The following is a 27,336-nucleotide window of genomic DNA, read 5'->3' as shown; positions in this document are numbered from 1 at the left end:
GTTGCCGAACTGTACTTTCCAAGCGCCCAGTACAGCACTCTGCACACAGTATGCGCTCAATAAATACGACTGAATGAATGAATGAACTTGTTCGCCACAGGCTTGGAACGGGATTTGGCTGGAGTAAGATGGGAGGGGTGTGCAGAAGGCCGGTCCATCCTTTGGGTGGAGGGCGGCCACCGGCAGCCGGACCGCTTTGCCACGCTAGTCACGGCTGGGCCCAGCTCGGGAGAGACCAGAGGGGAGGGCAGGCACTGTTGGGCGACCGAACGGCCCTGGAACAGCCGGAGCTAGAGGATGTGTATAAAGCTGTAATTCTATTTATTCTGATGGTATTGACACCTGTCTGCTTGTTTTCCTTTTTTGTCTGTCTCCCCCTTCTAGACTGTGATCCTATGGTTGGGTATGGACCATCTCTTTATGTTGCCGATTTGTACTTCCCAAGCGCTTAATACACTGCTCTGCACACAGTAAGCACTCAATAAATACAAATGAATGCATGACTAGAGAAGATGAAAAAGAAGAAGCGTAGAGAAGCAGCATGGCTCAGTGGAAAGAGCGTGGGCTCTGGAGTCAGAGGTCATGGGTTCAAATTCCGGCTCCGCCAACTGTCAGCTGTGTGACTTTGGGCAAGTCACTTCACTTCTCTGTGCCTCAGTTCCCTCATCTGTAAAATGGGGATGAAGACTGTGAGCCCCCCGTGGGACAACCTGAGTACCTCATGACCTCCCCAGCGCTTAGGACAGTGCTTTGCACATAGTGCTTAATAAATGCCATTATTATTATTATTGTGAGCCCCCTGTGGGACAACCTGATCACCTCGTAACCTCCCTAGTGCTTAGAACACTGTTCAGCACATAGTAAGCACTTAATAAATGGTATTATTATTACTATGGATCGTTTTTGTCCAGAAACGCTCTGGGCATGTTACTCCCCTCCTCAAAAATCTCCAGTGGCTACCAATCAACCTACGCATCAGGCAAAAGTTCCTCACCCTCAGCTTCAAGGCTGTCCATCACCTCGCCCCCTCCTACCACACCTCCCTTCTCTCCTTCTCCAGCCCAGCCCGCACCTTCCGCTGCTAATCTCCTCACCGTTAGGCCTGGTTCTCGCCTGTCCCGCCGTCGACCCCCGGCCCACGTCATCCCCCGGGCCTGGAATGCCCCCGATCCCTCTGCCCATCCGCCAAGCTAGCTCTCTTCCTCCCTTCGGGGCCCTACTGAGAGCTCACCTCCTCCAGGAGGCCTTCCCAGACTGAGCCCCTTCCTTCCTCTCCCCCTCGTCCCCCTCTCCATCCCCCCGTCTTGCCTCCTTCCCTTCCCCACAGCACCTGTATATATGTATATATGTTTGTACATATTTATTACTCTATTTATTTTACTTGTACATATCTATTTATTATATTTTGTTAATATGTTTGGTTTTGTTCTCTGTCTACCCCTTCTAGACTGTGAGCCCACAGTTGGGTAGGGATTGTCTCTATATGTTGCCAACTTGTACTTCCCAAGAGCTTAGTACAGTGCTCTGCACACAGTAAGCGCTCAATAAATACGATTGATTGATTGTCCTTCCCAAGCGCTTAATACAGTGCTCTGCACACAGTAAGCGCTCAATAAATACGATCGAATGAATGAACGAGTGAATGCTGAGCGACACCTTGCATCGCTGGTGTTCCCTCCCAAGCGGCCGGTCCTTGGGTGGCCACGTGGGGAAGTTTGGGGGCGCGGGCTCTCGGGGGACACCTCCTCCAGGAGGCCTTCCCAGACTAAGCCCCCTTCTTCCTCTCCCCCTCCCCCCCGCCTTACCTCCTTCCCTTCCCCACAGTACCTGTATATATGTTTGTACGTACTTACCACTCTATTTATTTATTTTACTTATACATATCTATTCTATTTATTTTATTTTGTTCATATGTTGTGTTCTCTGTCTCCCCCTCCTAGACCGTGAGCCCGCTGTTGGGTAGGGGCCGTCTCTAGATGTTGCCAACTTGGACTTCCCAAGCGCTCGGTCCAGTGCTCTGCACACAGTGAGCGCTCAATAAATCCGATTGATTGACTGATTGATGATTGATTGACAGCCGGGCCGCGCTCCCACTGGCTGCCGAAACCCCACCCCCGCCGCCTGATTTCTGCCGACGGCTCCGGAAGAAGTTGTGCTCTCCGCCTTTCCCCGGAAGTAATCCCTCGGGCCCTGCTGCACGTGGGGAGGAGGAGGAGGAGGAGGAAGAAGAAAAAGGAGGAGAAGAAGAAGATGAGGATGAGGATGGCGGCGGCGGCCCACCGCCCTGGGCCTCTCAAGCAGCAGAACAAGGCGCACAAGGCCGGGCGGCACCGGGGCCGGGGCTCTGCACTGCGGGACGCCAAGGGTGAGCATGTGCGAGCAGAAGGAAGGAGGGCTGCCCATCACCGGCCTCCCCATCTTTAGGAAGCAGCGTGGCCTAATAATAATGCCATTGATTAAGCGCTTACTATGTGCAGAGCCCTGTTCTAAGCGCTGGGGAGGTTACAATAATGATAATAATGGCATTTATTAAGCGCTTCCTATGTGCAGAGCACTGTTCTAAGCCCTGGGAAGGCCACAAAAATAATAATGGCATTTGTTAAGCGCTTATTATGTGCAAATCACTGTTCTAAGCGCTGGGGAGGTTACAGTAATAATAATAATGGCATTTATTAAGCGCTTACCATGTGCAGAGCACTGTTCTAAGAGCTCTAAGAGCTGGGGAGGTTACAATAATGATAAGAATAATGGCATTTGTTAAGCGCTTACTATGTGCAGAGCACTGTTCTGAGCCCTGGGGAGGCCACAAAAATAATAATAATAATGGCATTTGTTAAGCGCTTATTATGTGCAAATCACTGTTCTAAGCGCTGGGGAGGTTACAGTGATAATAATAATAATGGCATTTATTAAGCGCTTACTATGTGCAGAGCACTGTTCTAAGAGCGGGGGTGGTTACAATAATGATAAGAATAATGAAATTTATTAAGCGCTTACTATATGCAGAGCCCTGTTCTAAGCGCTGGGGAGGTTACAATAATGATAATAATAATGGCATTTGTTAAGCGCTTACTATGTGCAGAGCACTGTTCTGAGCCCTGGGGAGGCCACAAAAATAATAATAATAATAATGGCATTTGTTAAGCGCTTATTATGTGCAAATCACTGTTCTAAGCGCTGGGGAGGTTACAGTAATAATAATAATGGCATTTATTAAGCGCTTACCATGTGCAGAGCACTGTTCTAAGAGCGGGGGAGGTTACAATAATGATAATAATGAAATTTATTAAGCGCTTACTGTATGCAGAGCACTGTTCTAAGCGCTGGGGAGGTTACAATAATGATAATAATAATGGCATTTATTAAGCTCTTACTATGTGCAGAGCACTGTTCTAAGCCCTGGGGAGGCCACAAAAATAATAATAATAATGGCATTTGTTAAGCGTTTATTATGTGCAAATCACTGTTCTAAGCGCTGGGGAGGTTACAGTGATAATAATAATGGCATTTATTAAGCGCTTACTATGTGCAGAGCACTGTTCTAAGAGCTGGGGAGGTTACAATAATGATAATAATAATGGCATTTGTTAAGCGCTTACTATGTGCAGAGCACTGTTCTAAGCCCTGGGAAGGCCACAAAGATAATAATAATAATGGCATTTGTTAAGCGCTTATTATGTGCAAATCACTGTTCTAAGCGCTGGGGAGGTTACAGTGATAATAATAATAATGGCATTTATTAAGCGCTTACTGTGTACAGAGCACTGTTCTAGGAGCGGGGGTGATTACAATAATGATAAGAATAATGAAATTTATTAAGCACTTACTATATGCAGAGCCCTGTTCTAAGCGCTGGGGAGGTTACAATAATGATAATAATAATGGCATTTATTAAGCGCTTATTATGTGCAAATCACTGTTCTAAGCGCTGGGGAGGTTACAGTAATAATAATAATGGCATTTATTAAGCGCTTACTATGTGCAGAGCACTGTTCTAAGAGCTGGGGAGGTTACAATAATGATAAGAATAATGAAATTTATTAAGCGCTTACTATATGCAGAGCACTGTTCTAAGCTTACCATGTGCCAATATAATAATAATGATGGCATTTATTATGCGCTTACTATGTGCCAATATAATAATCATAATGATGGCATTTATTAAGCGCTTACTATGTGCAGAGCACTGTTCTAAGCCCTGGGGAGGCCACAAAAAAAAAATAATAATAATAATGGCATTTAATAAGCGCTTATTATGTGCAAATCACTGTTCTAAGCGCCGGGGAGGTAACAGTAATAATAATGATAATAATGGCATTTATTAAGCGCTTACTATATGCAGAGCACTGTTCTAAGAGCTGGGGAGGTTACAATAATGATAATAATAATGAAATTTATTAAGCGCTTACTATATGCAGAGCACTGTTCTAAGCTTACTATGTGCCGATATAATAATAATGATGGCATTTTTTAAGCGCTTACTATGTGCCAATATAATAATCACAATGATGGCATTTATTAAGCACTTACTATGTGCAAAGCACTGTTCTAAGCGCTGGGGTAGATACAAGGTAATCAAGTGGTCCCACGTGGGGCTCGCAGACTTAAGCCCCATTTTACAGATGAGGTAACAGAGGCACAGAGAAGTTAAGTGTCTTGCCCAAAGTCACACAGCTGACGTGGCAGAGCCGGGATTTGAACCCATGACCTCTGACTCCAAAGTCCGGACTCTTTCCACTGAGCCACGCTGCTTCCAATCACTATTCTAAGCGCTAGGGAGGTTATAAGATGATCAGGTTGTCCCACAGGGGGTCACAATAATAATAATAATGATTAAGTGCTTATTATGGGCAAAGCACTGTTCTAAGCACTGGGGAGGTTACGAGGTGATCAATCAATCAATCAATCAATTGTATTTATTGAGCGCTTACTATGTGCAGAGCACTGTACTAAGCACTTGGGAAGCACAAATTGGCAACACATAGAGACAGTCCCTACCCAACAGTGGGCTCACAGTCTAAAAGGGGGAGACAGAGAACAGAACCAAACATACCAACAAAATAAAATAAATAGGATAGAAATGTACAAGTAAAATAAATAAATAGAGTAATAAATATGTACAACCATATATACATATATACAGGTGCTGTGGGGAAGGGAAGGAGGTAAGATGGGGGGATGGAGAGGGGGACGAGGGGGAGAGGAGGGAAGGGGCTCAGTCTGGGAAGGCCTCCTGGAGGAGGTGAGCTCTCAGCAGGGCCTTGAAGGGAGGAAGAGAGCTAGCTTGGCGGAGGGGCAGAGGGAGGGTGATCAGGTTGTCCCACGGGGGGCTCACAGTCTTCATCCCCATTTTACAGATGAGGGAACTGAGGCACAGAGAAGTGAAATGGCACAGCTGACAATTGGTGGAGCTGGGATTTGAACCCATGACCTCTGACTCCAAAGCCCTTGCTCTTTCTGCTGAGCCACGCTGCTTCCATTTGTTAAGCGCTTACTATGTGCAAAGCACCGTTCTAAGCGCAAGGGAGGTTACAAGGTGATCAGGTTGTTCCACAGGGGCTCACAATAATAATAATGATGGTATTTGTTATGCGCTTACTATGTGCCACGTACTGTTTTAAGCGCTGGGGGAGATACAAGGTAATCAGGTTGGCCCACGTGGGGCTCACAGTCTTCCTCCCCATTTTCCAGATGAGGTAACTGAGGTACAGAGAAGTTAAGTGGCTTGCCCAAGGTCACACAGCAGACAACTGGGAGGACCGGGATTAGAACCCATGTCCTCTGAGTCCCAAGCCCGTCCCGTTTCCACTAAGACAGGCTGCTTCTGCGCACGGGCCTCGGAGTCAGAAGGACCCGGGTTCTAATCCCGGCTCCACCACTCTGTGACCTGGGGCAAGTCAGTTAACTTCCCGTGGGCCACAGCTACCCCAACTGTAAAATGGGGTTTAAGACTTTTAGACTGTGAGCCCATTGTTGGGTGGGGATGGTCTCTATTTGTTGCTGAATTGTACCTTCCAAGCGCATAGTACAGTGCTCCGCACACAGCGCTCAATAAATATGATTGAATGAAAGAGAACCCCGTGTTGGACAGAGACTGTCTAACCCAATTACCTTGTATCTACCCAGGGCTTAGTACAGTGCCTGACACATAGTAAGCACTTAACAAATACTACAATTATTATTATTATTCTTCTACCCTTTCTCCAGCTCGGACCAGAGGCCGGCCACTCGCAGCCCGGCTCCCCCACCCCTTTTGTATTTCGCCCTCCTTCCCTACGAGGAATGCGGCCCGGGGAGGGCTTAGCGGTCATTCCCTTGTGTGTTCTCATAGAAACACACAGGACATTGTCTCTTTCTCTTCCCGCGGTTTGCTCTCAGGCCGAGTGGCTGTGAAAGTCTTGAGCAAGAAGCAGAAAAAGGCACTCAGCAGAGTGGACCAGAGGCATCGGGCTGGTCAGCTCCGGAAACAGAAAAAGGAGGCCGTGAGTAGGGGGAAGAGGGGACGTCTTCACTAAATGAAGACCTGGTTCGGTTCTGTTGGGAAACGTCCCGTTTCAGGAGGTTTGGAAGTGGGGTCTTAATGGTCCAGAGAAGTATAAATTGCTTACCAACTTTTGTTACTTTATACTCTCCCAAGCACTTAGTACAGTGTTCTGCACATATAAGCTCTCAATAAATATCATTGGCTGACTGATTATCACATGTGGGCTCAATACCTGTTCCTAAGCAAGCTACCCACTATCCCCGGGGCTAAATTCAGCATAGATAAGAATGCTACTTGAATGAATTGAAGCCCTTTTCTCCTTCCTGAGGTGGGAAGAGAAGCTAACTGCACCCAAGATGTCTCACCTGTGTGGCTTTCCTGTCCTGCAGGTGTTGGCTGAAAAGCGGCAACTGGGCAGTAAAGATGGTCCTCCCCACTTTGTGCTCGTGGTACCGCTGCACGCCAGGGTTTCCCCGTGCGAGGCCCTGCGGCTGCTTCAAAATAACGATGGTACGCAAGTGTTCAAGTGTGAACAGGGTGGTGTGCCTGGCTTCACGCTGCTGTGCCCCCAGCTGAAACAACGGTGGTTCTTCACGTCAGCCAAACCCGGTGAGAGCTCTGGAAAGTGGGAGGAATAGGCTTGCTGAGGCTCTGCCTGTCTTTGCGTAGTAATAATAGTAATTTATTATTCTGTCTTCGTGTCTGCCGGACTCTGTCTGGCAACCCCATCTCTCCTTACTTGACTACTGGCTTCTGTCCCCAGGAGATCTTCACACGTTATTAGACCTGGCCAAGGTGGCTGATACCATCCTGTTTATCTTGGACCCATTGGAAGGCTGGGACAACACTGGAGACTATTGCCTCTCCTGTCTTTTTGCCCAGGGTCTTCCCACCTACAGTGAGTTCGGGATATGGAAGGAGACTTGGGAGGAGACTGGGGTAGTGGGAGGTGCTGCCCTGCTCTTCATTTATAAGTTGCCCGCCAAGCAGTCCAGCCCGGTATGGAGCCCAGCTTGAGGGGCATGGCCTAGTGGAAAGAGCACAAGCTTGGGAGTCAGAGGACCTGGGTTCTAATCCCTGCTCTACCACATGTTGGCTGTGTGGCCATGGAAAAGTCACGTAACTTCTCTGTGCCTCAGATCCCTCGTCTGTAAAATGGGGATTACATTCTCCCTCCTATCTAGACTGAGAGCCCCATGTGGGACAGGAACTGTGTCCAATCTGATACTTTGTATCTTCTGTCTTAGAACAATGCTGGGCACCTAGTAAGCACTCGACAAATACCAGAATTATTTATTAATATTATTATAATTAATAATAATAATTCTTGTTCTCTAGTAGAGAAGCAGGGTGGCCTAGTGGAGAGAACACAAGATTGGGGGTCAGGAGACCTGGGTCCTAAACCTGGCTCTGCCACTTGCTTGCTATATGGCCTGGGGCAAGTCACCTAACTTCTCTGTGCCATGACTTCCTCAGGCGTGAAGTTTTTTTGTGGTGTTGTTTTTTTAAAATGGCATTTGTTAACACTTACTATGTGGCAGGCACTGTTCTAAGTGCTGGGTTAGATAAAAAATAATCAAGTTAGACAGTACTTGTTCCACGTGGGGCTCATAATCTCAATCCCCATTTTACAGTTTAGGTAACAGGCTCAGACAAGTGAAGTGACTTGCTCAAGATCACACACCAGGCAAAAGTTGGGGCTAGGATTAGAACCCAGGTCCACCTGACTCTCAGGGCCATGCTCGATCCACTAGACCACACTACTACAGTTTTGGAATGCAATACCTGTTCTGTCTCCCTACCAATTGTGAGCCCCTTGTGGGACAGGGGCTTTGTCTGAAATGCATGTATTATATCTACCCCAGCACTTAGTACAGTGTTTGGCACACAGAAAGGACTTAACAAATACCATTAAGAGTACTATCTGGCACCTCTTTGGGGTAGAGGGGGAGAGATAAAGGGTCTCTACTTGCATGGTGGTTCCCTTTGGCTATTAATATTGATGATTCCAACCTTGCACGCTCATAATGCTCCTGTGTTGCAGGGCCCCCTCCCTCTCCAGTCCTTAGAAATCCTAAACTGAGGGTCTGTGGGGGGCACCCCCTGAAACCCACTCATCATTTTTGAGGTGAGCCAGCCAGCCTCGTGGACCAACCCAAGCTGGTGGAGGGCTCCAGCCTACTGCTGCCTGGATCAGAGCCCTCAGCTCTCGGGATGCCTGCCGAGGTGCTGATTCCATCTAACATAAGGCTGGGCCCTTGCCTAGGGAGGCCAGACGTTTGAGGATGGTGGCCCTGGATTCCCATCGGTAGTATTTGAGTGCCTATCTTGTCTTAAAAGCCTGAACTGGGGACTGGCAGCTGCGTGGCCCCGGGGGTTTCCGACCCCGCTAAATGTTTTGGTTTTTTTTTCCATTCCCAGCACTTGCCATTCAAGGGATTTCTGGCCTTCCTTTGAAGAAACAAGTGGATGCAAAGAAGAAGCTGAGTAAGATTGTGGAGAAGCGCTTCCCCCAGGATAGGCTGCTGCCCCTGGACACCCAACAGGAAGCAGTCCTGCTCCTAAGACAGCTGGCCAACCAGAAGCAGCGGCACCTGGCCTTCCGGGACCGCCGGGCTTACTTGCTGGCCCATAGGGTTGATTTTATCCCCGGCCAGGAGAGCAGGCTGGTGGGCACCTTGAAGGTGACAGGCTATGTTCGGGGGCAGACTCTCGATGTGAACAGCCTGCTGCATATCGTGGGGCATGGAGACTTCCAGATGAGGCAGATTGATGCCCCGGCAGATCCCTTCTCGCTCAATCCCAGAGGGGTGAAATCCCGGAAGGGCTCAGACCCAGGAATGCAGGTAGGATTGAGAGCCCCGAAAGCCATGAGTTCTGTACGGATTGATCAGTCCGAGCCCAAAGAGGGCCTGTAGAGAACTTGAGCTGTGGCATGAGCCATAATAATAATAATAATGATGGCATTTATTAAGCGCTTACTATGTGCAAAGCACTGTTCTAAGCGCTGGGGAGGTTACAAGATGATCAGGTTGTCCCACGGGGGGCTCACAGTCTTAATCCCCATTTTACAGATGAGGGAACTGAGGCACAGAGAAGTTAAGTGACTTGCCCAAAGTCACACAGCTGACAATTGGTAGAGCCGGGATTCGAACCCATGAACTCTGACTCCAAAGCCCGAGCTCTTTCCACTGAGCTACGCTGCTTCCCCCATACTATACTATAGCCATAGCTATAGTAGGGAAGGTATTCATGGGAAAGAAGAAACACTAATGGCCTAGCAAATCTAATTTTCTGCTGGCAACCGAAATACTAACGGCTGCTTGGAGGAAGAGTGGGATGATCGTTCCTCTTGACATTTATCCTCACTGTTAAGGATATACCTTCCTAATGGATCTGTTTATGTAGTATAGCTGAAACCCACTTTTAGGGCTGAACTTAGTCCAAAACACATGCAGACCATCTAGTGACAGACACAAAAATACATTAGTTTCAGGCTGAGGGGCAAGGGGGTTCTAATCTGGGTACTGTAACTGTACTCCAAACTGGGAGTGGGATTACCTGGGAGAGGAGTTGTGTTTCTACCGTAAAGCTGTGTAGACCATTGGCTCTTTCTGCTTTTCAGATGGATGCTGAGGATGATAGTGTTGGGATGGAGGAAGACTTGAAGGTCCTGATGAAGGCAGATCCCAGTAGACAAGAGTCCCTGCAATCAGAGGTGATCCCAGATCCAATGGAGGGAGAGCAAACCTGGCCCACCGAAGAGGAACTAAATGAAGCCAAGGGTAAATTCTGGTATTCTAGTGATCGAGTTCTTTGAAAATCCTGGGTTCTTTCAGCCACTCCTGGGGGTCAGAGGCTTGTAATGTTCTGAGTTGGGGGGATGGAGGGGTGGAGAGAGAGAGAGAGAGAGAGAGAGAGTGTGTGTGTGTTGCTGTTAGGAAGAAACATTCCCAAATGTTCAGCTGTTGGCTGGGGATGGGGCGGTGTTTTTTGTTTTTTTTTCTCTCCAAGGGACTTTCAGAGTCCAGGGCTCCCAGTCCACCTCAAACTCCAACTGCTCTGCTTCCGGGGGTTGGAGGGCCGGGGCTCCCCCAGCTCTGCTGACAGACCTAATGCAGATGATTTCAACTAATGAGTTGTCCTCAGTTGGGAAGCAATAATCTGTCTCGGTATCAGTGTAAGAGCTAAGCAGTGATAGCCTGGATTCACCAAGGAGCCGATAGTATCAGTGATGTCCCGGAGCTAGAGCCTAAGGGAATAATGGAGGGATCACAGTTTCGGCAGGTGGGGAGGGGAGACGTGTGCTTATCCGAGGCGGGGCTCCATAGGTTTCTTGAAGGGAAGTACCAAGGTGGTGAAGAGGGTCCCGAAAGGAACATCCAGTTATCAGGCAGAATGGATCGTGGATGAGGAGGATGAAGGCGACGAGGAAGACGAGGATGAGGACATGGAAACTGAGGATTTCATGGAAGAAGCGGATTCTGAGGTAGCCCAGTTCTGTGGCTGTTGGCTCTTAATGTTCCTCATTTGCTTGGCCCTCAGTCGGTAGGGTTGAGCCCAAGTGCCTGGGGGTGGCGCACACTTGAGATGCTGTTTTTTAATTGCAGAAAAATCAGGCGATTGATGCTGCAATTACGATTTCCTTTTGCATCATATCCCCCCAGGCTGTATTAGAGCCTGCTTAATGAGTTGGAAGCGAAAGTAGAATTGATCCATTTCGGGCTTACTGACTCCTGGAATGGGGACAGAGTGAGATTACTGGCGTATGTCATATTTTGCTGCAGGGTAGTGAGGAGGAAGAGGCAGAGGAAGACTGTGAGACCATTACGGTCGGGGAGTCTGTACGTGATGACCGGTACGACGAGGAGCTCGATGAAGAGGCTGAAGAGCAAATGCTGGAGAAATACAAAGAGGAAAGACTGGATGAAATGTTTCCAGACGAGGTGGACACTCCCCGCGATGTGGCTGCTAGAATCCGGTAAAGATGTGGGTTAGAGGGGTCTGTCAGTCAGTTGTATTTATTGAACGCTTACTGTTTGCAGAGCACTGTACTAAGTGCTGGGGAGAGAGTAAAATGTAACAGGCACATTATCTGCCCACAGTGAGCTTACAGTCTAGAGGACTGGGTGTTTCCTACACATCCTCCTCACGCAAGTAATTTTATGGAGCAGCCAGTGTGCAGTGGGCTCTTCTAGGCACTCAGAGGTGTCAGAAAATATTGATTAGATCCAATCCCTGGCCTCATGGAGCTCATCATTAAAGGGAGCAGAGAAAACAAATCAAGGGTTTTCCTGTTTCAGCCACTAACTGTAAGGAAGTGGTGCCTGATGTAGAGATTCGGGCCAACATAGCAGATAGTTTCTCACTTGCACCCACCTTGGCTGGGCCAAAGAGTGAGCAGGCCTTCTGGGGCCATTATGTCCGTGGTTGTTGTGGCAGTATAATTGGATTTGGGTAATTGATAACTATTAATATTGGGTTGGGGGGAGGGAACTGATTCAGAAGTCACCCTTCCTCTTAATTAGCCTCTAACCTTCTGGAAGAGCTAGATCATGAGGGACCAGTGGGAGGCAAGAAAGATCTTTTGAATAACCTCTAGGGAGACCAGCTAACCAGTTGGTTCCCTTGAAACATCATATCTTCCAGGTTTCAGAAATACCGAGGCCTCAAGAGCTTCCGTACATCCCCATGGGATCCCAAGGAAAACCTCCCTCGAGATTATGCTCGGATCTTCCAGTTCCAGGATTTTTCCCGAACCAGGAAACGTATCTTCAAGGAGATTGAAGCACAAGAGACCGAAGGGGCTGAGGTGCTGGCTTTACATTTCCTTTCTTCTTCCATCCCTTTTTGGGAATGGGATACCATGTGCCTTTCTGTTCCTGGGCTTGCCACTCTGGGTTTGGGATAAGGAAAGAGCAGGTAGTGGCTATTTTAGCTGTTCCAGGAGTAGCGTTTTGGTGGTAGAACAGGTTGGAGAAGCTAATGATGAGGAAAGCTATAATGTCTGAACCTGGCTGAAGCATCTTTGTGATGCATTCTCTTTTTAGCTCTGAGGTTTCTCCATAAGGAGGGGGTGGGGTCCTCCAGGGGTAGGTCTCTAGGCAAGATAAAATTCCCAGGCCAACCCCTTAGAGTGTATTTAGCTGTTGTGGGTGTTTTGGGGGGTTGGCTTCAGTTATGAGGTGCAGTGTACCCCTTCTCCACTGCTCAGTTCACGTAGCATTCTACCTCAAGTGGACCTGGGGAGGCACAAGAGTCTTGGGCTGCTACCTGAGGCCTCGGGGCTAACCTCTTCTTCTCTTGGCAGGTTGGCTGGTATGTTTCCATCCACATCTGTGACGTCCCTGCCTCTGTGGAAGAATGCTTCAGGCAGGGGGCACCCCTTGTGCTGTTTTCTCTTCTACCTCACGAACAAAAGGTGACTAGCCCAAACCGACATGTGTCTTTGGGAAGCTTGGTGTCCCGATTTCCTAGTCAGAAATTCTGCTTTGAAGCTGGGGTACCACCTCCCAAGATGCCTAGGCTCGCGAGGCAGAGGCCTGCTTGAACCGGCCATGGGCCCCAGCCAATCCATACAGCCCGGAGATTCAGGGAAGGTCAGCACAAATGTAATCCAACTGTACTTCCTGGGCTTCTAGCCTCTTCCCCACCTCCTTATTTTGAAGGGAAAGGCATCGCCCCTCAGGGAGCAAGCCTGCCTGAAGTCAAAATGATCTAGGGCTCACCTCAGGTAGTGCTGTGGAACATACGTGGTCACTGAGGCTGAGGCATCTGTGCCATGGTGCCCTCACTGTGGCTACCTGGTTAACAGGTCCTGGCCATCATGGTGACTTACTGGTGGGCCAGGTCTCAGGAGTCTGCTGCTTTTCCGCTCTTTGAGTTTGGGAGCCAAGTGGGTTGAAGAAGTCAATGATGACTCGAGCCAAAATGTCTGAACCTGTCTGAAGCATCGGTGATGCATTCTTTATGGCTCTGAGGCTTCTCCGAGGGAAAATGCCAAATCTGGTTTGGGTCAGGTGTCGCTGCTCCCAAGTCTTCTCTCTCTCCCTCCCAGTCTGCTATTGTAAGTTCAGGGGAGAAGGTTTCTGGGTGGCTTCAGCTTCCCATTGTCCAGTGAAAGAGTGGCATAGTGAAACAGCATGGCATAGTGGATAGAGCACGGGCCTTGGTTCTAACCCCGGCTCCACCACTCGTCTGCTGTGTGACCTTGGGCAAGTCACTTCACTTCTCTGAGCCTGTTATCTCTTCTGTAAAATGGGGAGTGAGACTGAGCCCCACGTGGGACAGGAACTGTGTCCAACCCGATTTGCTTGCATCCATCCAGCGCTTAGAATAGTGCCTGGCATATAGTAAGCACTGAACAACCGCCATGATGATTATTTGGGCTTCTTCCTTGACTACCAGATGTCAGTCCTGAACATGGTGGTGAGGAGGCATCCAGGCAACAACAGGCCCGTGAAAGCCAAGGAGGAGCTGATCTTTCACTGTGGGTTCCGGCGCTTCCGGGCTTCTCCCCTGTACTCCCAGCACACGGCAGGTCAGCACTGGGGTTGGTCGGGGGGCAAGCGGCTTCCGGAGCTGCCGTTGCCAGAAGCCCGTGATGTCCTAGCCGTGATGTCTGAACCTGGCTGAGGGGACTGTGAAGATCAATTCCTATATGGCTCTGAGGCTTCAGGGTGGGAAGGTGCTGGCTGTACAGGGGGCAGTGAATAATAATAATAATGATGGTATTTGTTTAGCGCTTACTATGTACAAAGCACTGTTCTAAGCACTGGATCAGATGTAAATAATGGGAAGAGTTCATCAGAGCTTCGCTAGGCAACGCAACAGTCACGGCACCACAGAATCCTACCTCTCGATCTACTACTTTTAAAACCAGACAGTACGAAAAGCGTGGAAAGAGCACAGGCCTTGGTCAGTCAGGACCTGGTTCCAATGCTGGCTGCCATTTTCTGCTGTGTGGCCGTGGGCAAGACACTTAACTTCTCTGTGCCTCAGTTACCTCATCTGTAAAATGGAGATTAAGATTGTGGGACATGGATTGTGTCCAACGTGATTATTTTGTGTATCTGCCCTCGTGCTCAGTACAGACCCAGCACATAGTAAGTGCTTAACAAATACAAAAAAAATAATAATACAAATAGCCTCCGTTTGGAGGGGCTCTCCTGGCACATTGTCACTGAGAGGAAAGGGATCTCTTTAATGCCTGATGGCCTGGTTCTCTAGGGGGAGCCTACACCAGGCTTTCAACTTGCATTCTAGTATTTCTCTCTTTCCTGAGTTTGTCTCTTCTTTTGGGGGGTTGTCTTTTCACCTGGGGCAGCGGATAAGCATAAGTCTGAAAGGTTCCTGCGTGCTGATGTGGCCTTGGTGGTGACCGTTTACGCCCCAATCACTTTCCCTCCTGCCTCTGTGCTGCTGTTCCAACCAGGGAGTAACGGTGAGTACCCAAGGAGTAACCAAAGCCCCACAGAAGAGTGCCCAGGTTTATAGAAAAGCCATTCTGTGCCATGCCAGTGCTAGCTACTCCTCTGAGTTTAGAAGCTGGATGAGATAGAGAAGCCAGTGATGTTTTTTGGCCAAAATGTCTGAACCTGTCTGAAGCATTTCAGTGAAGTTCCATACGGCTCTGAGGCATCTCTGAGGGGTAGTCTGTAGAGGCTTGGAAAAGCTCTGGAGTTAGGCTGGGTTGAGACTCTAATCGAGCAGAGCTTGAGAATCCTTTGGCTGAGGCTGGAAGTACTTGGTACACTTGGTATCAAAGCAGAAGTGTTTTTTTTTTTTAAAAAAAAAAACCTTCCTTGGAGGGTGGCATGAGGTTGGCATGAGTGGTTTCCAGATATGAGATTCCAGCCACTGGCAGTTTCCTGGAATACTTCTGGTTCATTTGGTGTTGAGGCCCAGCAGGGACAGACTAGGCCGAACCCTCCATTTCCAGCTTATACCAAGCAGAGGTTCTGTGGTGACTAATTTGAAACTTGTGCAAGTCATTAGGGAGAGAATGAGAGGACAGCAGGCCCTGACAACCATTATTAATGTGGATCAGGGTGATTGTCTTCCCAGGCCTGGAAAGATCAATCTCCTCTTCTCCTCCTGGCTGTTACTTGGTGATATATTTATTTTTCCTTTGCAGTCTATCAATTCATCAGTCAACAGTATTTATTGAACACTAACTTTGTACAAAGCACTGTAGTAAGTGCTGGGGAGAATACAATACAATAGTGTTGTTAAACATATTCCCTGCCCACAAGGAGTTCACAAGTGGATGAAGTAGCTATGAGATAGTGTTATGTTTCCTGACAGGAGACTTGTGGTTGGCTATTTTTCTCTTGCTCGACTCTTGGTGTGACCAAGCTTGGCTTTGACTGCTGAACGCTCAGCTCCTCTCTGTCCTCTAGGAATGCACGACCTCATCGCTACCGGTTCGCTGCTGTCTGTGGATCCAGACCGAATGATCATCAAGAGGCTTGTGCTCAGCGGTCACCCTTTTAAAATCTTCACAAAGATGGCAGTCGTGCGCTACATGTTCTTTAACCGAGGTGGGAACTGGCTGTCTTGTTAGGACACTTTCTTAAAATGCACAGGTTCAAATTATCAGTGCACCTGACCAGAGGCAATCCCTCCCAGAGGGAGCTCTGGCATATGAAAGAAAAGCAAACCCCTGGGAGTTTTTATGCCCTGCAGGGGATCCACATCCCTCTCTCCCGGGGGGCTCAACTGCAGCTTTTTCACTTGACATTCAGACTGTCTTATTCCACTTGCGGGCAGAGCTATTGGAACTCACTGCAGCTGCTCGGCGGGGTGTAGCATGAACTGGATTGAGGGAGGTTGCCTTTCCCTGTATACAAGTTTTGGGGTTCATGGTGCTCTTTCTTTCTTGGACTCAGAGGACGTGCTGTGGTTTAAGCCGGTGGAGCTGAGGACAAAGTGGGGCCGGAGGGGCCACATCAAAGAACCATTAGGTAAGACGGGGTCGGTTGGATTCTGTGAGAAGGGGAGGAGAGGTCATGACCACTCGGAAGCTTTCCTCTCTCATCTTTGTCTTTTTGCCTAGGTACCCATGGCCACATGAAGTGCAGTTTCGATGGGCAGCTAAAGTCCCAGGACACAGTGCTGATGAATCTCTTTAAGCGTGTCTTCCCCAAATGGACTTATGATCCCTATGTGCCAGAGCCAGTGGCCTGGGAGAAAAGTGAGTTGTTCTCACCAGTACCGGAATTAGAAATGGAGTAAATGAGGGCCTGGATGCAGTGGGTTTCTCTGTACCCCCAGGGTCAGGAAGGCTTTAATCAGTTTTAATGCTCAGGAATGAGGTCGGTGCCCTGCACTTCAAGGTTCACCACAGCTACTAGAAGGAGTCACTTGTTGCTGCTTTGACTGATGAAAGAAGAGATTAAAGGTCACAGAGTGGTCATTTTGGTATCTGGGCAGGTTTGGGATAGTCTCCTACATAACCTGGGCTGAAAATCCCTCCTCCTCTCCCTTCCCCATCCAACCAAAGGGTAGTTTATAGCAAGTTTCTTGGACTGAACAATGTTGTTTTTATTACTAATTAGCCAAAGCAGCCATTATGTGTTCCTAAAATCTCCTTCACAGGGGCTGCCCATAGGAACACTTCACTCCTACCTTCTCCATCCTAATCATCAATTACTGAACGCCCAGGGGGCTGGAGGGTACCTTCTTAGCAGCTGCCAGCCTCTTGGTCTCTGCAATGCTTAAGCCAGGTCAGGGAGGTCAAATCTGCATTCCCACCACTCAGCACGATGCAGATGTTCTTAACCTCTGGGGCAACGGCTTGAAACTGCTCGGACAGCACAGCAGCCACTCCGACCCCGGCAGTCGGTTCGATAAATAACTTCATCCTCTCCCACACAAGTTTGGTTGCTTGCTGTTTGGTAAAGAAGGGGGTGGCAGTTAGATGGTTTCTGGGTTGCACTACGAGAGATCACGACATTGCTGTCGGGGCTGATCTGGGAGCTAAATGCGGTAGCCAGTTGGGGTGGAGGGATGAGGGTTCCCCCTGAGGAAGCCAAGGGGTCCTTGAGTTTCATGCCCTGCTTTTGAAACCTGGGAGCTATTTTTAGAGTGCAGAAGTCATCCAGAAACGATTCCTGAGCCTCCTAAGATGAAGGTGAGAGAAACAGGCAGTAAGACCCACGTTCCCATGCAGTTAAAGCAGAAATCTTGGGTAAGGCCAGAAGCCTGTGGACTTGTTAAACTACTCTGGACTAACGGACAGCCTTCCCTGTTGCTCTCCGTCATTTATCAGGCAGCAACAAGGCAATGTCGGCGCTCACAGGAGGCGAAAGGGCCTCTGGCCCAAACTGGGGATGTGAGAGCTAGCCCCTCCCACACCTATTTGAGCCTCACCATGATTTCTTCCTCAGTTACAGTAAAGACTTCATCCACAAAGTCTCGAATGATGGGCCAGGTATTGGTACCGAGGCTGGATTTGACGCCGTCGGCGATGGTGTCTGGGGGATGAGGGTTAGGGATCAATTCCCCTCTCAGCTTGGACTGGAAGCAGTCATCAGCATTGCACGGCTCAGCAGCAAACACCTTTACGGTGGGTCTCAGGGCCTGGGAGGAGGAACACATTGGATACCTTGTAACTACAGAGAACGGACAGAAGTTCCACCTATCCTAGGCATGCAAAAATACCATTTCTGTTTATAGGGGCAGAAAAGTCTCGGTGATAAGTCACTCTGCAAATAAAGCCAATTTTACAGCCATTGTTTTCCTGGGCTGCATTTATTACTCTTGTCCACATCAAACTCCTTCCCATCGGATTTAACGCACTCGTTCAGCTCTCCCCTCTCCTATCTTACCTTGCCGACCTTCCACTACACCTAGCCCACACCAATCAATCAATCATATTTATTGAGCACTTACCGCGTGCAGAGCTCGGCTGAGCGCTTGGGTGTACTTCACTCTTCTAATGTCCGCTTACTGTACTTCAGTTTTATCTGCTGTGCTGCCAACCCCTTGTCCATGCCCACACTCTCTAGCCTGTACTTTCCCAAGCACTTAATAGAGTTGTGCACACAGTAAGTACTCAAACGCAATTGACTGGCCCTCCCTTTGGCTGAGAACTCCCTCCCCCTTTATTTATATTTAATGTCTGTCTCCCCCTCTATACTGTGAGCTTGTTGAAGGCAGGGAAAGTGTCTGTTGTTATACTGTACTTTCCCAAGTGCTTAGTTCAAGGCTTTGCACAAAGTAAGCACTCAATAAATACAACCATGAATGAATACTACCCTCCATCCTTCAAAGCCTTACTAAAATCACGTAATGTCTAGACTATGCTTATGGGTAGGAATGTGTCTGCTAATTCTGGTGTGATGTATTCCCCTAAGTGCATAGTACAGTGTTCTACACACAGTGCTCAATAAATAACATTGGTTAATTGACTGGGGCACTATGATGGCTGGGAGAATTCTGTCTAACTGGGGAAGAGTTGGAGTCTTGGGTGGGTGGAAAGGAGGGCAACAGGATCCTATGTTTGGGGTTGTGAATGACTGGAGGGGCCCATTTCAAAGAGGAGAAATGGAAATTCCTGAGGTACTCTGGGAACTCAAGTGAAAGCTCAACCATGATGTAAGCAGAGGAATCGGCATGCCCTTCTAAAATCCAGAAATGGCCAATTTGGTTAGGAAGCTGCCGCAGGCTAAGGAATACCGTACCTTGACTGTGACTGCAATTCCAGAAATCATGCCACCACCTCCAACGGGCACCACCAGGGCATCCACTAGAGGAACCTAATGTACAGCAGAGAGCACAAGAGTATAGACTCGATGGGGGCGGGGGGGAATTCAGGAGAATGACTGTGACCCGTTAATCCCACTGGGACAATTTTCACCTGATAGGGGCCCCAGGAAACAGCAGGAGAAGCAACGTGGCGTAGAGGCTAAAGCAGGGCCAGGAGTCAGAACGACCTGGGTTCTAATCCTACCTCCGCCTCTTGTCTGATGTATAACCTTGGACAAATGACGTCTGTATTCAGTTCCCTCCTCTGTAAAATGGGGATTAAGACAGCCCTGTGTGGGACAGGGACTACATCTAACCCGATTAGCTTGAATCTACAACAGTGCCTGGCACATTGTAAGTGCTTAACAAATGCCACAATTACTATCATTACTATTACTATTCTTTTGGGGAGAACTGCGTAGCCTTTTACCTGCTGAAGGACTTCAAGGGCAATGGTGCCCTGGCCGGCAATCACAGCAGGTTCCTGATTTGGGTGCACCAAGGTGCCTTCAGTCTCCTGCACCACCCTTGATGCCACCGCTGTTCGGGACTGGCACAGAAAAAGAATAAAAGGTCCTCTGAATCACATCTATTTACCAAGCTGATGTAAAGAGCTCCTGGTTATGGGCTGGTTCACCTACCTCATCACTGGGTTCACAGTCCACCACCGTGGCCCCATAGCTCTGGATTGCAGCTTTCTTACAGGGTGGAGCCGTGCGGGGAACCACCACATAGGCAGGAATTCCTAGGGAAAGAAACTCAATGAATGGAATTCGAGGTCCTAACATGAAATAGGAATTCCAAGGGAAAAACTCAATGGAATTTGAGACTCTACTGCGTGCAGAGCGATGGGCTAAGCCTTGGGCAGAGAACAGCAAAAGCAAAACTTGTATTTATTAAGTGCTTTCTCTGTGCAATGCACTTTACTACTAAATGCCTGGGAGGTACAATCCAATGGACAAGGTAGACACGATCCCTGATTACAAACTTGATGGGGGAAGATGAACAAACGATTATTTACAAATAGTGGAAGCAAGAAGAAAAAGTTGAACTATCAGAATAAATTGCATTTACAAATATAGACAAGTGCTGAAAATTGGTATAAACAGGTAGCACTAAGGGTGGCCGTGGAGTTGACTGATGGGGTGTTGGACATAACTCAAGGAACTTTTCCTGGAGGAGGTGAGAGTTACAGAAGGATCTGAAGATGGGATGGTTGAAAGTTCCAAGCTGGCGAAAACAGAACGAGGAAGGGGTTGGAAATGAGAGTTGAGAGTGAGGTACAGTTAGGAGGTGTGTTCAGGAGGAGTGAATACTTACTTGGGGGAATTAGTAGACGAGTCCCCTGCCTTCAAGGAGTTTACAGTCTAGCAGAGCTGGGTGATGTGAACCAAAACCTCAGGGAACCAGTTACTCTGTTCAACTGCCCAATTTTGTCCAGGATGAGATGGAGAGTCCTTCAATCGTTTTCCCATTATCCCAATCCCCCATGCTACCTGGATGGGACCCCAGGGGCCCCCCTCCTGACCTTGATTCAGGGTGTGGGTGGGATCAGGTGCCCCCTGATCCACCAGCCCAGAGAGGAGATAGGAGTTCACACATTACCTTCCAATTTGGCTGCAAAGGTGAGAGCTTGTCCATGGTTCCCACTGCTATGAGTCACAACAGCTTTAGGTTTCTCCCCTTCTCTGAGAGAGCCGGCAGTCAAACCCTTGAGTGCATTAAGGGCTCCACGAATCTGGGCCGGGGAAGAAGGACAAATCACATAGGGCTCTGTGATTAAGTTACAGAAAGCTGGAAGCTGGTGGAAGAGCAGTTTCCCCATCACTGTTTCCGTTCCCTGCTATCCTGGACAAGGTCTTTTTTTTTGTCTGAATCTGAAGGGATAGAGAAGCAAGCATGGCCTAGTGGGTTGAACATCAATCAATCAATCAATCAATCGTATTTATTGAGCGCTTACTATGTGCAGAGCACTGTACTAAGCGCTTGGGAAGTACAAATTGGCATCACATAGAGACAGTCCCTACCCGATAGTGGGCTCACAGTCTAAAAGGGGGAGACAGAGAACAGAACCAAACATACCAACAAAATAAAATAAGTAGGATAGAAATATACAAGTAAAATAAATAAATAAATAAATAAACAGAGTAATAAATATGTACAACCATATATACATATATACAGGTGCTGTGGGGAGGGGAAGGCGGTAAGGCGGGGGGATGGAGAGGGGGACGAGGGGGAGAGGAAAGAAGGGGCTCAATCTGGGAAGGCCTCCTGGAGGAGGTGAGCTCTCAGCAGGGCCTTGAAGGGAGGAAGAGAGCTAGCTTGGCGGATGGGCAGAGGGAGGGCATTCCAGGCCCGGGGGATGACGTGGGCCGGGGGTCGATGGCGGGACAGGCGAGAGCGAGGTACAGTGAGGAGATTAGTGGTGGAGGAGCGGAGGGGGCGGGCTGGGCAGTAGAAGGAGAGAAGGGAGGTGAGGTAGGAGGGGGCGAGGTGATGGAGAGCCTTGAAGCCCAGGGTGAGGAGTTTCTGCCTGATGCGCAGATTGATCGGTAGCCATTGGAGGTTTTTGAGGAGGGGAGTGATATGTCCAGAGCGTTTCTGGACAAAGATAATCCGGGCAGCAGCATGAAGTATGGATTGAAGTGGAGAGAGACACGAGGATGGGAGATCAGAGAGAAGGCTAGTGCAGTAGTCCAGACGGGATAGGATGAGAGCTTGAATTAGCAGGGTAGCGGTTTGGATGGAGAGGAAAGGGCGGATCTTGGCAATGTTGCGGAGCTGAGACCGGCAGGTTTTGGTGACGGCTTGGATGTGAGGGGTGAATGAGAGAGCGGAGTCGAGGATGACACCAAGGTTGCGGGCTTGTGAGACGGGAAGGATGGTAGTGCCGTCAACAGAGATGGGAAAGTCAGGGAGAGGACAAGGTTTGGGAGGGAAGACAAGAACATGGGCCCAGGAGTCAGAAGGACCTGGGTTCTTCTAACCCCGGCCCCTCCAATCGTCTCCTGTGTGATCTTGGGCAAGTCATTTGACTTCTCTGTGCCTCTGCTACCTCATCTGTAAAATGGGGATCTCATTCCCATTCTTTTTGGACTGTGAGCCCCATGTTCATTCAATCGTATTTATGCCCCATGTGGGACAGGGACCGTGTCCAACTTAATAAACTTGTATCTACCTCAACACTCAGAACAGTGCTGGACACATAGTAAGAGCTTAACAAATACCATTAAAAATAAGTAGTATGGGGCAGTAGTGAGGAGAAAAGGAACAAGGAGAGTTGGGCATCTTAACACCCCTTCTTAACGAGAGAAGAAAGGGTCTTTTGTGCTAAAGGAACTCCCAGGGTTTTCTTCCCTGCAAGAATTTCAAAGGCAACAGGCACTGGATAGGAACTTTCCCTCCTTTCATATGCTTCTGAAAGAAGAATCTCAAAGAATGAGTTATGGTTATCTCCATCAAGTTTCTGACAGAAGCAAGAGGCAATACGATTGTCATCTACAAATACAGTATTGACCATATAACGAATTGCCCCAAACAGAATGCCTTATATCAACAGTCGATCGAGTTCCTTCTAGCCTTACCTTGAAGGACCCAGTCTTTTGGAAGAGCTCACATTTGAAGAAAAGTCTGCGGCCAGCCAATTCATCCAGAATGGAGCTGGTTAGGACAGGTGTGAGGTGGATGAGGCGGTGAATGTTGGCTTGTGCTTTTTCAACGTCAGCCAGTGAGATGCAATACTGAGCACACATGTCTCTGACACCCGAGAGGAGAAAATTAGTCAAGGTTATTATGCCTGGCACATAGTAAGCTCTTAACAAATACCATTAAAAAAAAAAACTCCAAAAACAAGCAGGGCAGCCAAATAAGCTCAGAAATATAATTCTTTTGGGCTGTTGGCTGGTGATCTCCTTTTTCAGTCTGCAGTTTTCAATGACTCTATTATCTCTAAAACTTCAACCATGAAGGTAATGGTGATTTAAGATTAATGATCCTAAATGTTTACCAGCAATCTTACAGCTGAGGATTATGGGGAGTGGGTGGGTTCTGGTACTTGTTATCTCCATCTAAGTAGGATTTAACCTCAGTGGAAAGAGCCCGGGGTTAGGAGTCAGGGGTCGTGGGTTCGAATCCTGACCATCACAAGTCTGCTGTGTGATTTTGGGCAAGTCACTTCACTTCTCTGGGCCTCAGTTCCCTCATCTGTAAAATGGGGATGAAGACTGCGAGCCCCCCGTGGGACAACTTGATTACCTTGTAACATCCCCAGCACTTAGAACAGTGCTTGGCACATAGTAAGTGACAAATGCCATTATTATTTTTATCAAGGGAACACCTCCAGCGCAGGCCGCCCAAGGGGCCGGAAACAGTGTGGCTCAGTGGAAAGAGCCCGGGCTTTGGAGTCAGAGGTCATGAGTTCAAACCCCAGCTCTGCCGCTTGTCAGCTGTGTGACTTTGGGCAAGTCACTTAACTTCTCTGTGCCCCAGTTACCTCATCTGTGATATGGGGATTAAGACTTTGAGCCCCATGTGGGACAACCTGATCACCTTGTCACCTCCCCAGCACTTAGAACAGTGCTTTGCACATAGTAAGTGCTTAACAAATGCCATTATTATTATTATTATTGAGGGCACACCTCCAGTGCAGGCTGCCCAAGGGGCCGGAAACAGCGTGGCCCAGTGGAAAGAGCCCGGGTTTTGGAGTCAGAGGTCATGAGTTCAAACCCCAGCTCCGCCGCTTGTCAGCTGTGTGACTTTGGGCAAGTCACTTTACTTCTCTGTGCCTCAGTTACCTCATCTGTGATATGGGGATTAAGACTGTGAGCCCCATGTGGGACAACCTGATCACCTTGTCACCTCCCCAGCGCTTAGAACAGTGCTTTGCACATAGTAAGCGCTTAATACCAAAATAATAATAATCATTTCTATTAAATATTATTAAATTATTATTATTATTGTTAAATTATTTCTATTTCTATTTCTATTAAATTATTAACTTATTTCTATTTCTATTATTTAATTATATTATTATTATTATTAATTATTAATAGTTATTATTATTTTGGGTTTCTGTGAGGGGAGAGACGGAGGCCGGGGCCGAATGCCGAGCTCGGCCCCCGCGGGGAACCGACCTGCCGGCTCCGGTTCACACAAAGCCACTGGGTCCGTGGGAGTCGGAGGTCGTGGGTTCTAATCTCGACTCCGCCACTTAGCTGTGTGACTTTTGGCAAATCACTTCTCGGCGCTTAGAACAGTGCTTTGCACATAGTAAGCGCTGAATCCCCCTTCTAGACTGTGAGCCCACTGTTGGGTAGGGACCGTCTCTATATGTTGCCAACCTGTACTTCCCAAGCGCTTAGTCCAGTGCCCTGCACGGAGTAAACGCTCAATAAATACGATTGAATGAATGAATATGTATATATGTTTGTATTTATTACTCTAGTTTACTTGTACATATTCTATTTATTTGGCTCTATTTATATTGAGCACAGAGTAAGCGCTCAATAAATACGACTGAATGAATGAATATGTATATATGTTTGTATTTATTACTCTATTTTACTTGTACATATTCTATTTATTTTATTTTGTTAATATAATAATGATGGTATTAAGCGCTTCCTATGTGCAAAGCACTGTTCTAAGCAGCGTGGCTCAGTGCAAAAGAGCATAGGCTTTGGAGTCAGAGGTCATGGGTTCAAATCCCGGCCCCGCCAATTGTCAGCTGTGTGACTTTGGGCAAGTCACTTCACTTCTCTGGGCCCCAGTTACCTCATCTGTAAAATGGGGATTAATCCTGTGAGCCCCCTTAGGGACAACTTGATCACCTTGTAACCTCCCCAGTGCTTAGAACAGTGCTTTGCACATAGTAAGCGCTTAATATGTTTTGCTTTGTTCCCTGTCTCCCCTTTCTAGACTGTGAGCCCACTGTTGGGTAGGGACCGTCTCTAGATGTTGCCAACCTGTACTTCCCAAGCGCTTAGTACAGTGCTTTGCACACAGTAAGCGCTTAATACGATTGAATGAATGAATGACTACGTATATATGTCTGTATTTATTACTCTATTTTACTTGTACATATTCTATTTCATTTTATTAATATGGTTGGTTTTGTTCCCTGTCTCCCCCTTCTAGACTGTGGGCCCACTGTTGGGTAGGGACCGTCTGTAGATGCTGCCAACCTGTACTTCCCAAGCGCTTAGTCCAGTGCTCTGCACACAGTAAGCGCTCAATAAATCATCATCATCATCTTTCCCAGACTGAGCCCCTTCCTTCCTCTCCCCCTCGTCCCCCTCTCCATTCCCCCCATCTTACCTCCTTCCCTTCCCCACAGCACCTGTATATATGTATATATGTTTGTACATATTTATTTATTACTCTATTTATTTATTCTACTTGTACATATCTATTCTATTTATTTTATTTTGTTAGTATGTTTGGTTTTGTTCTCTGTCTCCCCCTTTTAGACTGTGAGCCCACTGTTGGGTAGGGACCGTCTCTATATGTTGCCAATTTGTACTTCCCAAGCGCTTAGTCCAGTGCCCTGCACACAGTAAGCGCTCAATAAATACGATTGATGAGGATGATGATGATGATGACTCCGCCACTTTGTGTGATTTTTGGCAAGTCACACAGAAGCAGCGTGGCTCAGGGGAAAGAGCCCGGGCTTTGGAGTCAGAGATCATGGGTTCAAATCCCGGCTCTGCCAACTGTCAGCTGTGTGACTTTGGGCAACTCACTTCACTTCTCTGGGCCTCAGTTACCTCATCCGTGAAAGGGGGATTAAAACTGTGAGCCCCCTGTGGGACAACTTGATCACCTTGTAACCTCCCCCATTGCTTAGGACAGTGCTTTGCACATAGTAAGCGCTTAACAAATGCCATCATCATCATCAACCCCCGGGCCCGGAATGGCCTCCCTCTGCCCATCCGCCAAGCTAGCTCTCTTCCTCCCTTCAAGGCCCTGCTGAGAGCTCACCTCCTCCAGGAGGCCTTCCCAGACCGAGCCCCTTCCTTCCTCTCCCCTTCGTCCCCCTCTCCATCCCCCCATCTTACCTCCTTCCCTTCCCCACAGCACCTGTCTATATGTTTGTACATATTTATTACTCTATTTATTCTACTTGTACCTATCTATTCTATTGATTTTATTTTGTTGGTATGTTTGGTTTTGTTCTCTGTCTCCCCCTTTTAAACTGTGAGCCCCCTGTTGGGTAGGGACCGTCTCTAGATGTTGCCAGCTTGGACTTCCCAAGCGCTTAGTCCAGGGCTCCGCACACAGTAAGCGCTCAATAAATACGATTGATGATGATCTTTTAGACTGTGAGCCCACTGTTGGGTAGGGACTGTCTCTCTATGTTGCCAACTTGTACTTCCCAAGCGCTTAGTACCGTGCTTTGCACACAGCAAGCGCTCAATAAATACGATTGATGATGATGATGATGATGACTCAGCCACTTTTGGCAAGTCACACAGAAGCAGTGTGGCTCAGCGGAAAGAGCCCGGGCTTTGGAGTCAGAGATCATGGGTTCAAATCCCGGCTGTGTGACTTTGGGCAACTCCCTTCACTTCTCTGGGCCTCAGTGACCTCATCCGTGAAAGGGGGATTAAAACTGTAAGCCCCCTGTGGGACAGCTTGATCACCTTGTAACCTCCCCCGGCGCTTAGGACAGTGCTTTGCACATAGTAAGCGCTTAACAAATGCCATCATCATCATCATCAATCGTATTTATTGAGCGCTTACTGTGTGCAGAGCACTGGACTAAGCGCTTGGGAAGTCCAAGTTGGCAACATCTAGAGACGGTCCCTACCCAACAGTGGGCTCACAGTCTAGAAGGGGGAGACAGACAATCAATCAATCAATCAATCAATCGTATTTATTGAGCGCTTACTATGTGCAGAGCACTGTACTAAGCGCTTGGGAAGTACAAATTGGCATCACATAGAGACAGTCCCTAACCAACAGTGGGCTCACAGTCTAAAAGGGGGAGACATGAATGAATGAATGCCGTTATTATTATTCTCGGCGGCACCGTGACCTCATCTGTAAAATGGGGCTGCGGACTGTGAGGGCCCCCTCACCTTGCCGCGGCGGCCTCGCTC

The 27,336-nt window shown here is 48.1% G+C and overlaps 2 protein-coding genes and 3 non-coding genes across 7 annotated transcripts in view; 4 read left to right on the top strand and 1 right to left on the bottom strand.

Moving 5' to 3' along the window:
• The window catches only part of TSR1 (TSR1 ribosome maturation factor), a 20,119-nt gene extending 3,395 nt beyond the window's left edge, over positions 1-16,724 (top strand). The window contains exons 2-16 of the mRNA XM_038759075.1: positions 2,078-2,365; positions 6,379-6,482; positions 6,874-7,093; positions 7,248-7,382; positions 8,906-9,330; positions 10,110-10,269; positions 10,816-10,973; positions 11,272-11,465; positions 12,134-12,296; positions 12,795-12,905; positions 13,892-14,024; positions 14,811-14,927; positions 15,886-16,026; positions 16,375-16,449; positions 16,542-16,724. Of these exons, the coding sequence (XP_038615003.1) occupies positions 2,251-2,365; positions 6,379-6,482; positions 6,874-7,093; positions 7,248-7,382; positions 8,906-9,330; positions 10,110-10,269; positions 10,816-10,973; positions 11,272-11,465; positions 12,134-12,296; positions 12,795-12,905; positions 13,892-14,024; positions 14,811-14,927; positions 15,886-16,026; positions 16,375-16,449; positions 16,542-16,720 (2,430 nt within the window). The 5' untranslated portion in view covers positions 2,078-2,250 and the 3' untranslated portion in view covers positions 16,721-16,724. The remainder of the gene's footprint in view (positions 1-2,077; positions 2,366-6,378; positions 6,483-6,873; positions 7,094-7,247; positions 7,383-8,905; positions 9,331-10,109; positions 10,270-10,815; positions 10,974-11,271; positions 11,466-12,133; positions 12,297-12,794; positions 12,906-13,891; positions 14,025-14,810; positions 14,928-15,885; positions 16,027-16,374; positions 16,450-16,541) is intronic.
• LOC119939859 lies at positions 12,459-12,553 on the top strand. The gene has a single exon (XR_005454819.1). It is a non-coding gene; the product is annotated as a small nucleolar RNA SNORD91 family (small nucleolar RNA).
• LOC119939860 lies at positions 13,386-13,476 on the top strand. Its single transcript, XR_005454820.1, has one exon. It is a non-coding gene; the product is annotated as a small nucleolar RNA SNORD91 family (small nucleolar RNA).
• LOC119939861 lies at positions 15,042-15,133 on the top strand. Its single transcript, XR_005454821.1, has one exon. It is a non-coding gene; the product is annotated as a small nucleolar RNA SNORD91 family (small nucleolar RNA).
• SRR (serine racemase) lies at positions 15,629-27,336 on the bottom strand. Of its 3 annotated transcripts, none has more exons than XM_038759076.1 (9): positions 27,316-27,336; positions 22,822-22,993; positions 20,840-20,972; positions 19,876-19,979; positions 19,665-19,784; positions 19,171-19,245; positions 17,858-18,067; positions 17,165-17,375; positions 15,629-16,471 (listed from the first exon to the last, which is right to left on the bottom strand). In XM_038759076.1, the coding sequence occupies exons 2-8, from the start codon at positions 22,987-22,989 to the stop codon at positions 17,169-17,171; spliced, it is 1,017 nt and encodes a 338-aa protein (XP_038615004.1). In that variant the 5' UTR covers positions 22,990-22,993; positions 27,316-27,336; the 3' UTR covers positions 15,629-16,471; positions 17,165-17,168. The 3 variants fall into 3 exon arrangements, with proteins under 3 accessions (XP_038615004.1, XP_038615005.1, XP_038615006.1); XM_038759077.1 differs by having other exon boundaries at positions 15,629-15,921; XM_038759078.1 differs by lacking the exon at positions 15,629-16,471 and adding an exon at positions 16,724-16,864.

Source organism: Tachyglossus aculeatus, chromosome 17, assembly GCF_015852505.1.
Source record: "Tachyglossus aculeatus isolate mTacAcu1 chromosome 17, mTacAcu1.pri, whole genome shotgun sequence".
NCBI classification, from domain to species: domain Eukaryota; kingdom Metazoa; phylum Chordata; class Mammalia; order Monotremata; family Tachyglossidae; genus Tachyglossus; species Tachyglossus aculeatus.
This window is presented reverse-complemented; position numbering and strand designations above follow the sequence as displayed.

Excerpts from the sequence above, each read along its gene's own strand:
- SRR (XM_038759076.1), bottom strand. The coding sequence starts at position 22,989 with ATGTGTGCTCAGTATTGCATCTCACTGGCTGACGTTGAAAAAGCACAA. Across the intron at positions 20,973-22,821 it reads AAAAGACTGGGTCCTTCAAG|ATTCGTGGAGCCCTTAATGC; the intron begins GTAAGGCTAGAA and ends TCCCCGGCCCAG. Across the intron at positions 19,246-19,664 it reads CCCTTGAAGTCCTTCAGCAG|GTTCCTCTAGTGGATGCCCT; the intron begins GTAAAAGGCTAC and ends GCTGTACATTAG.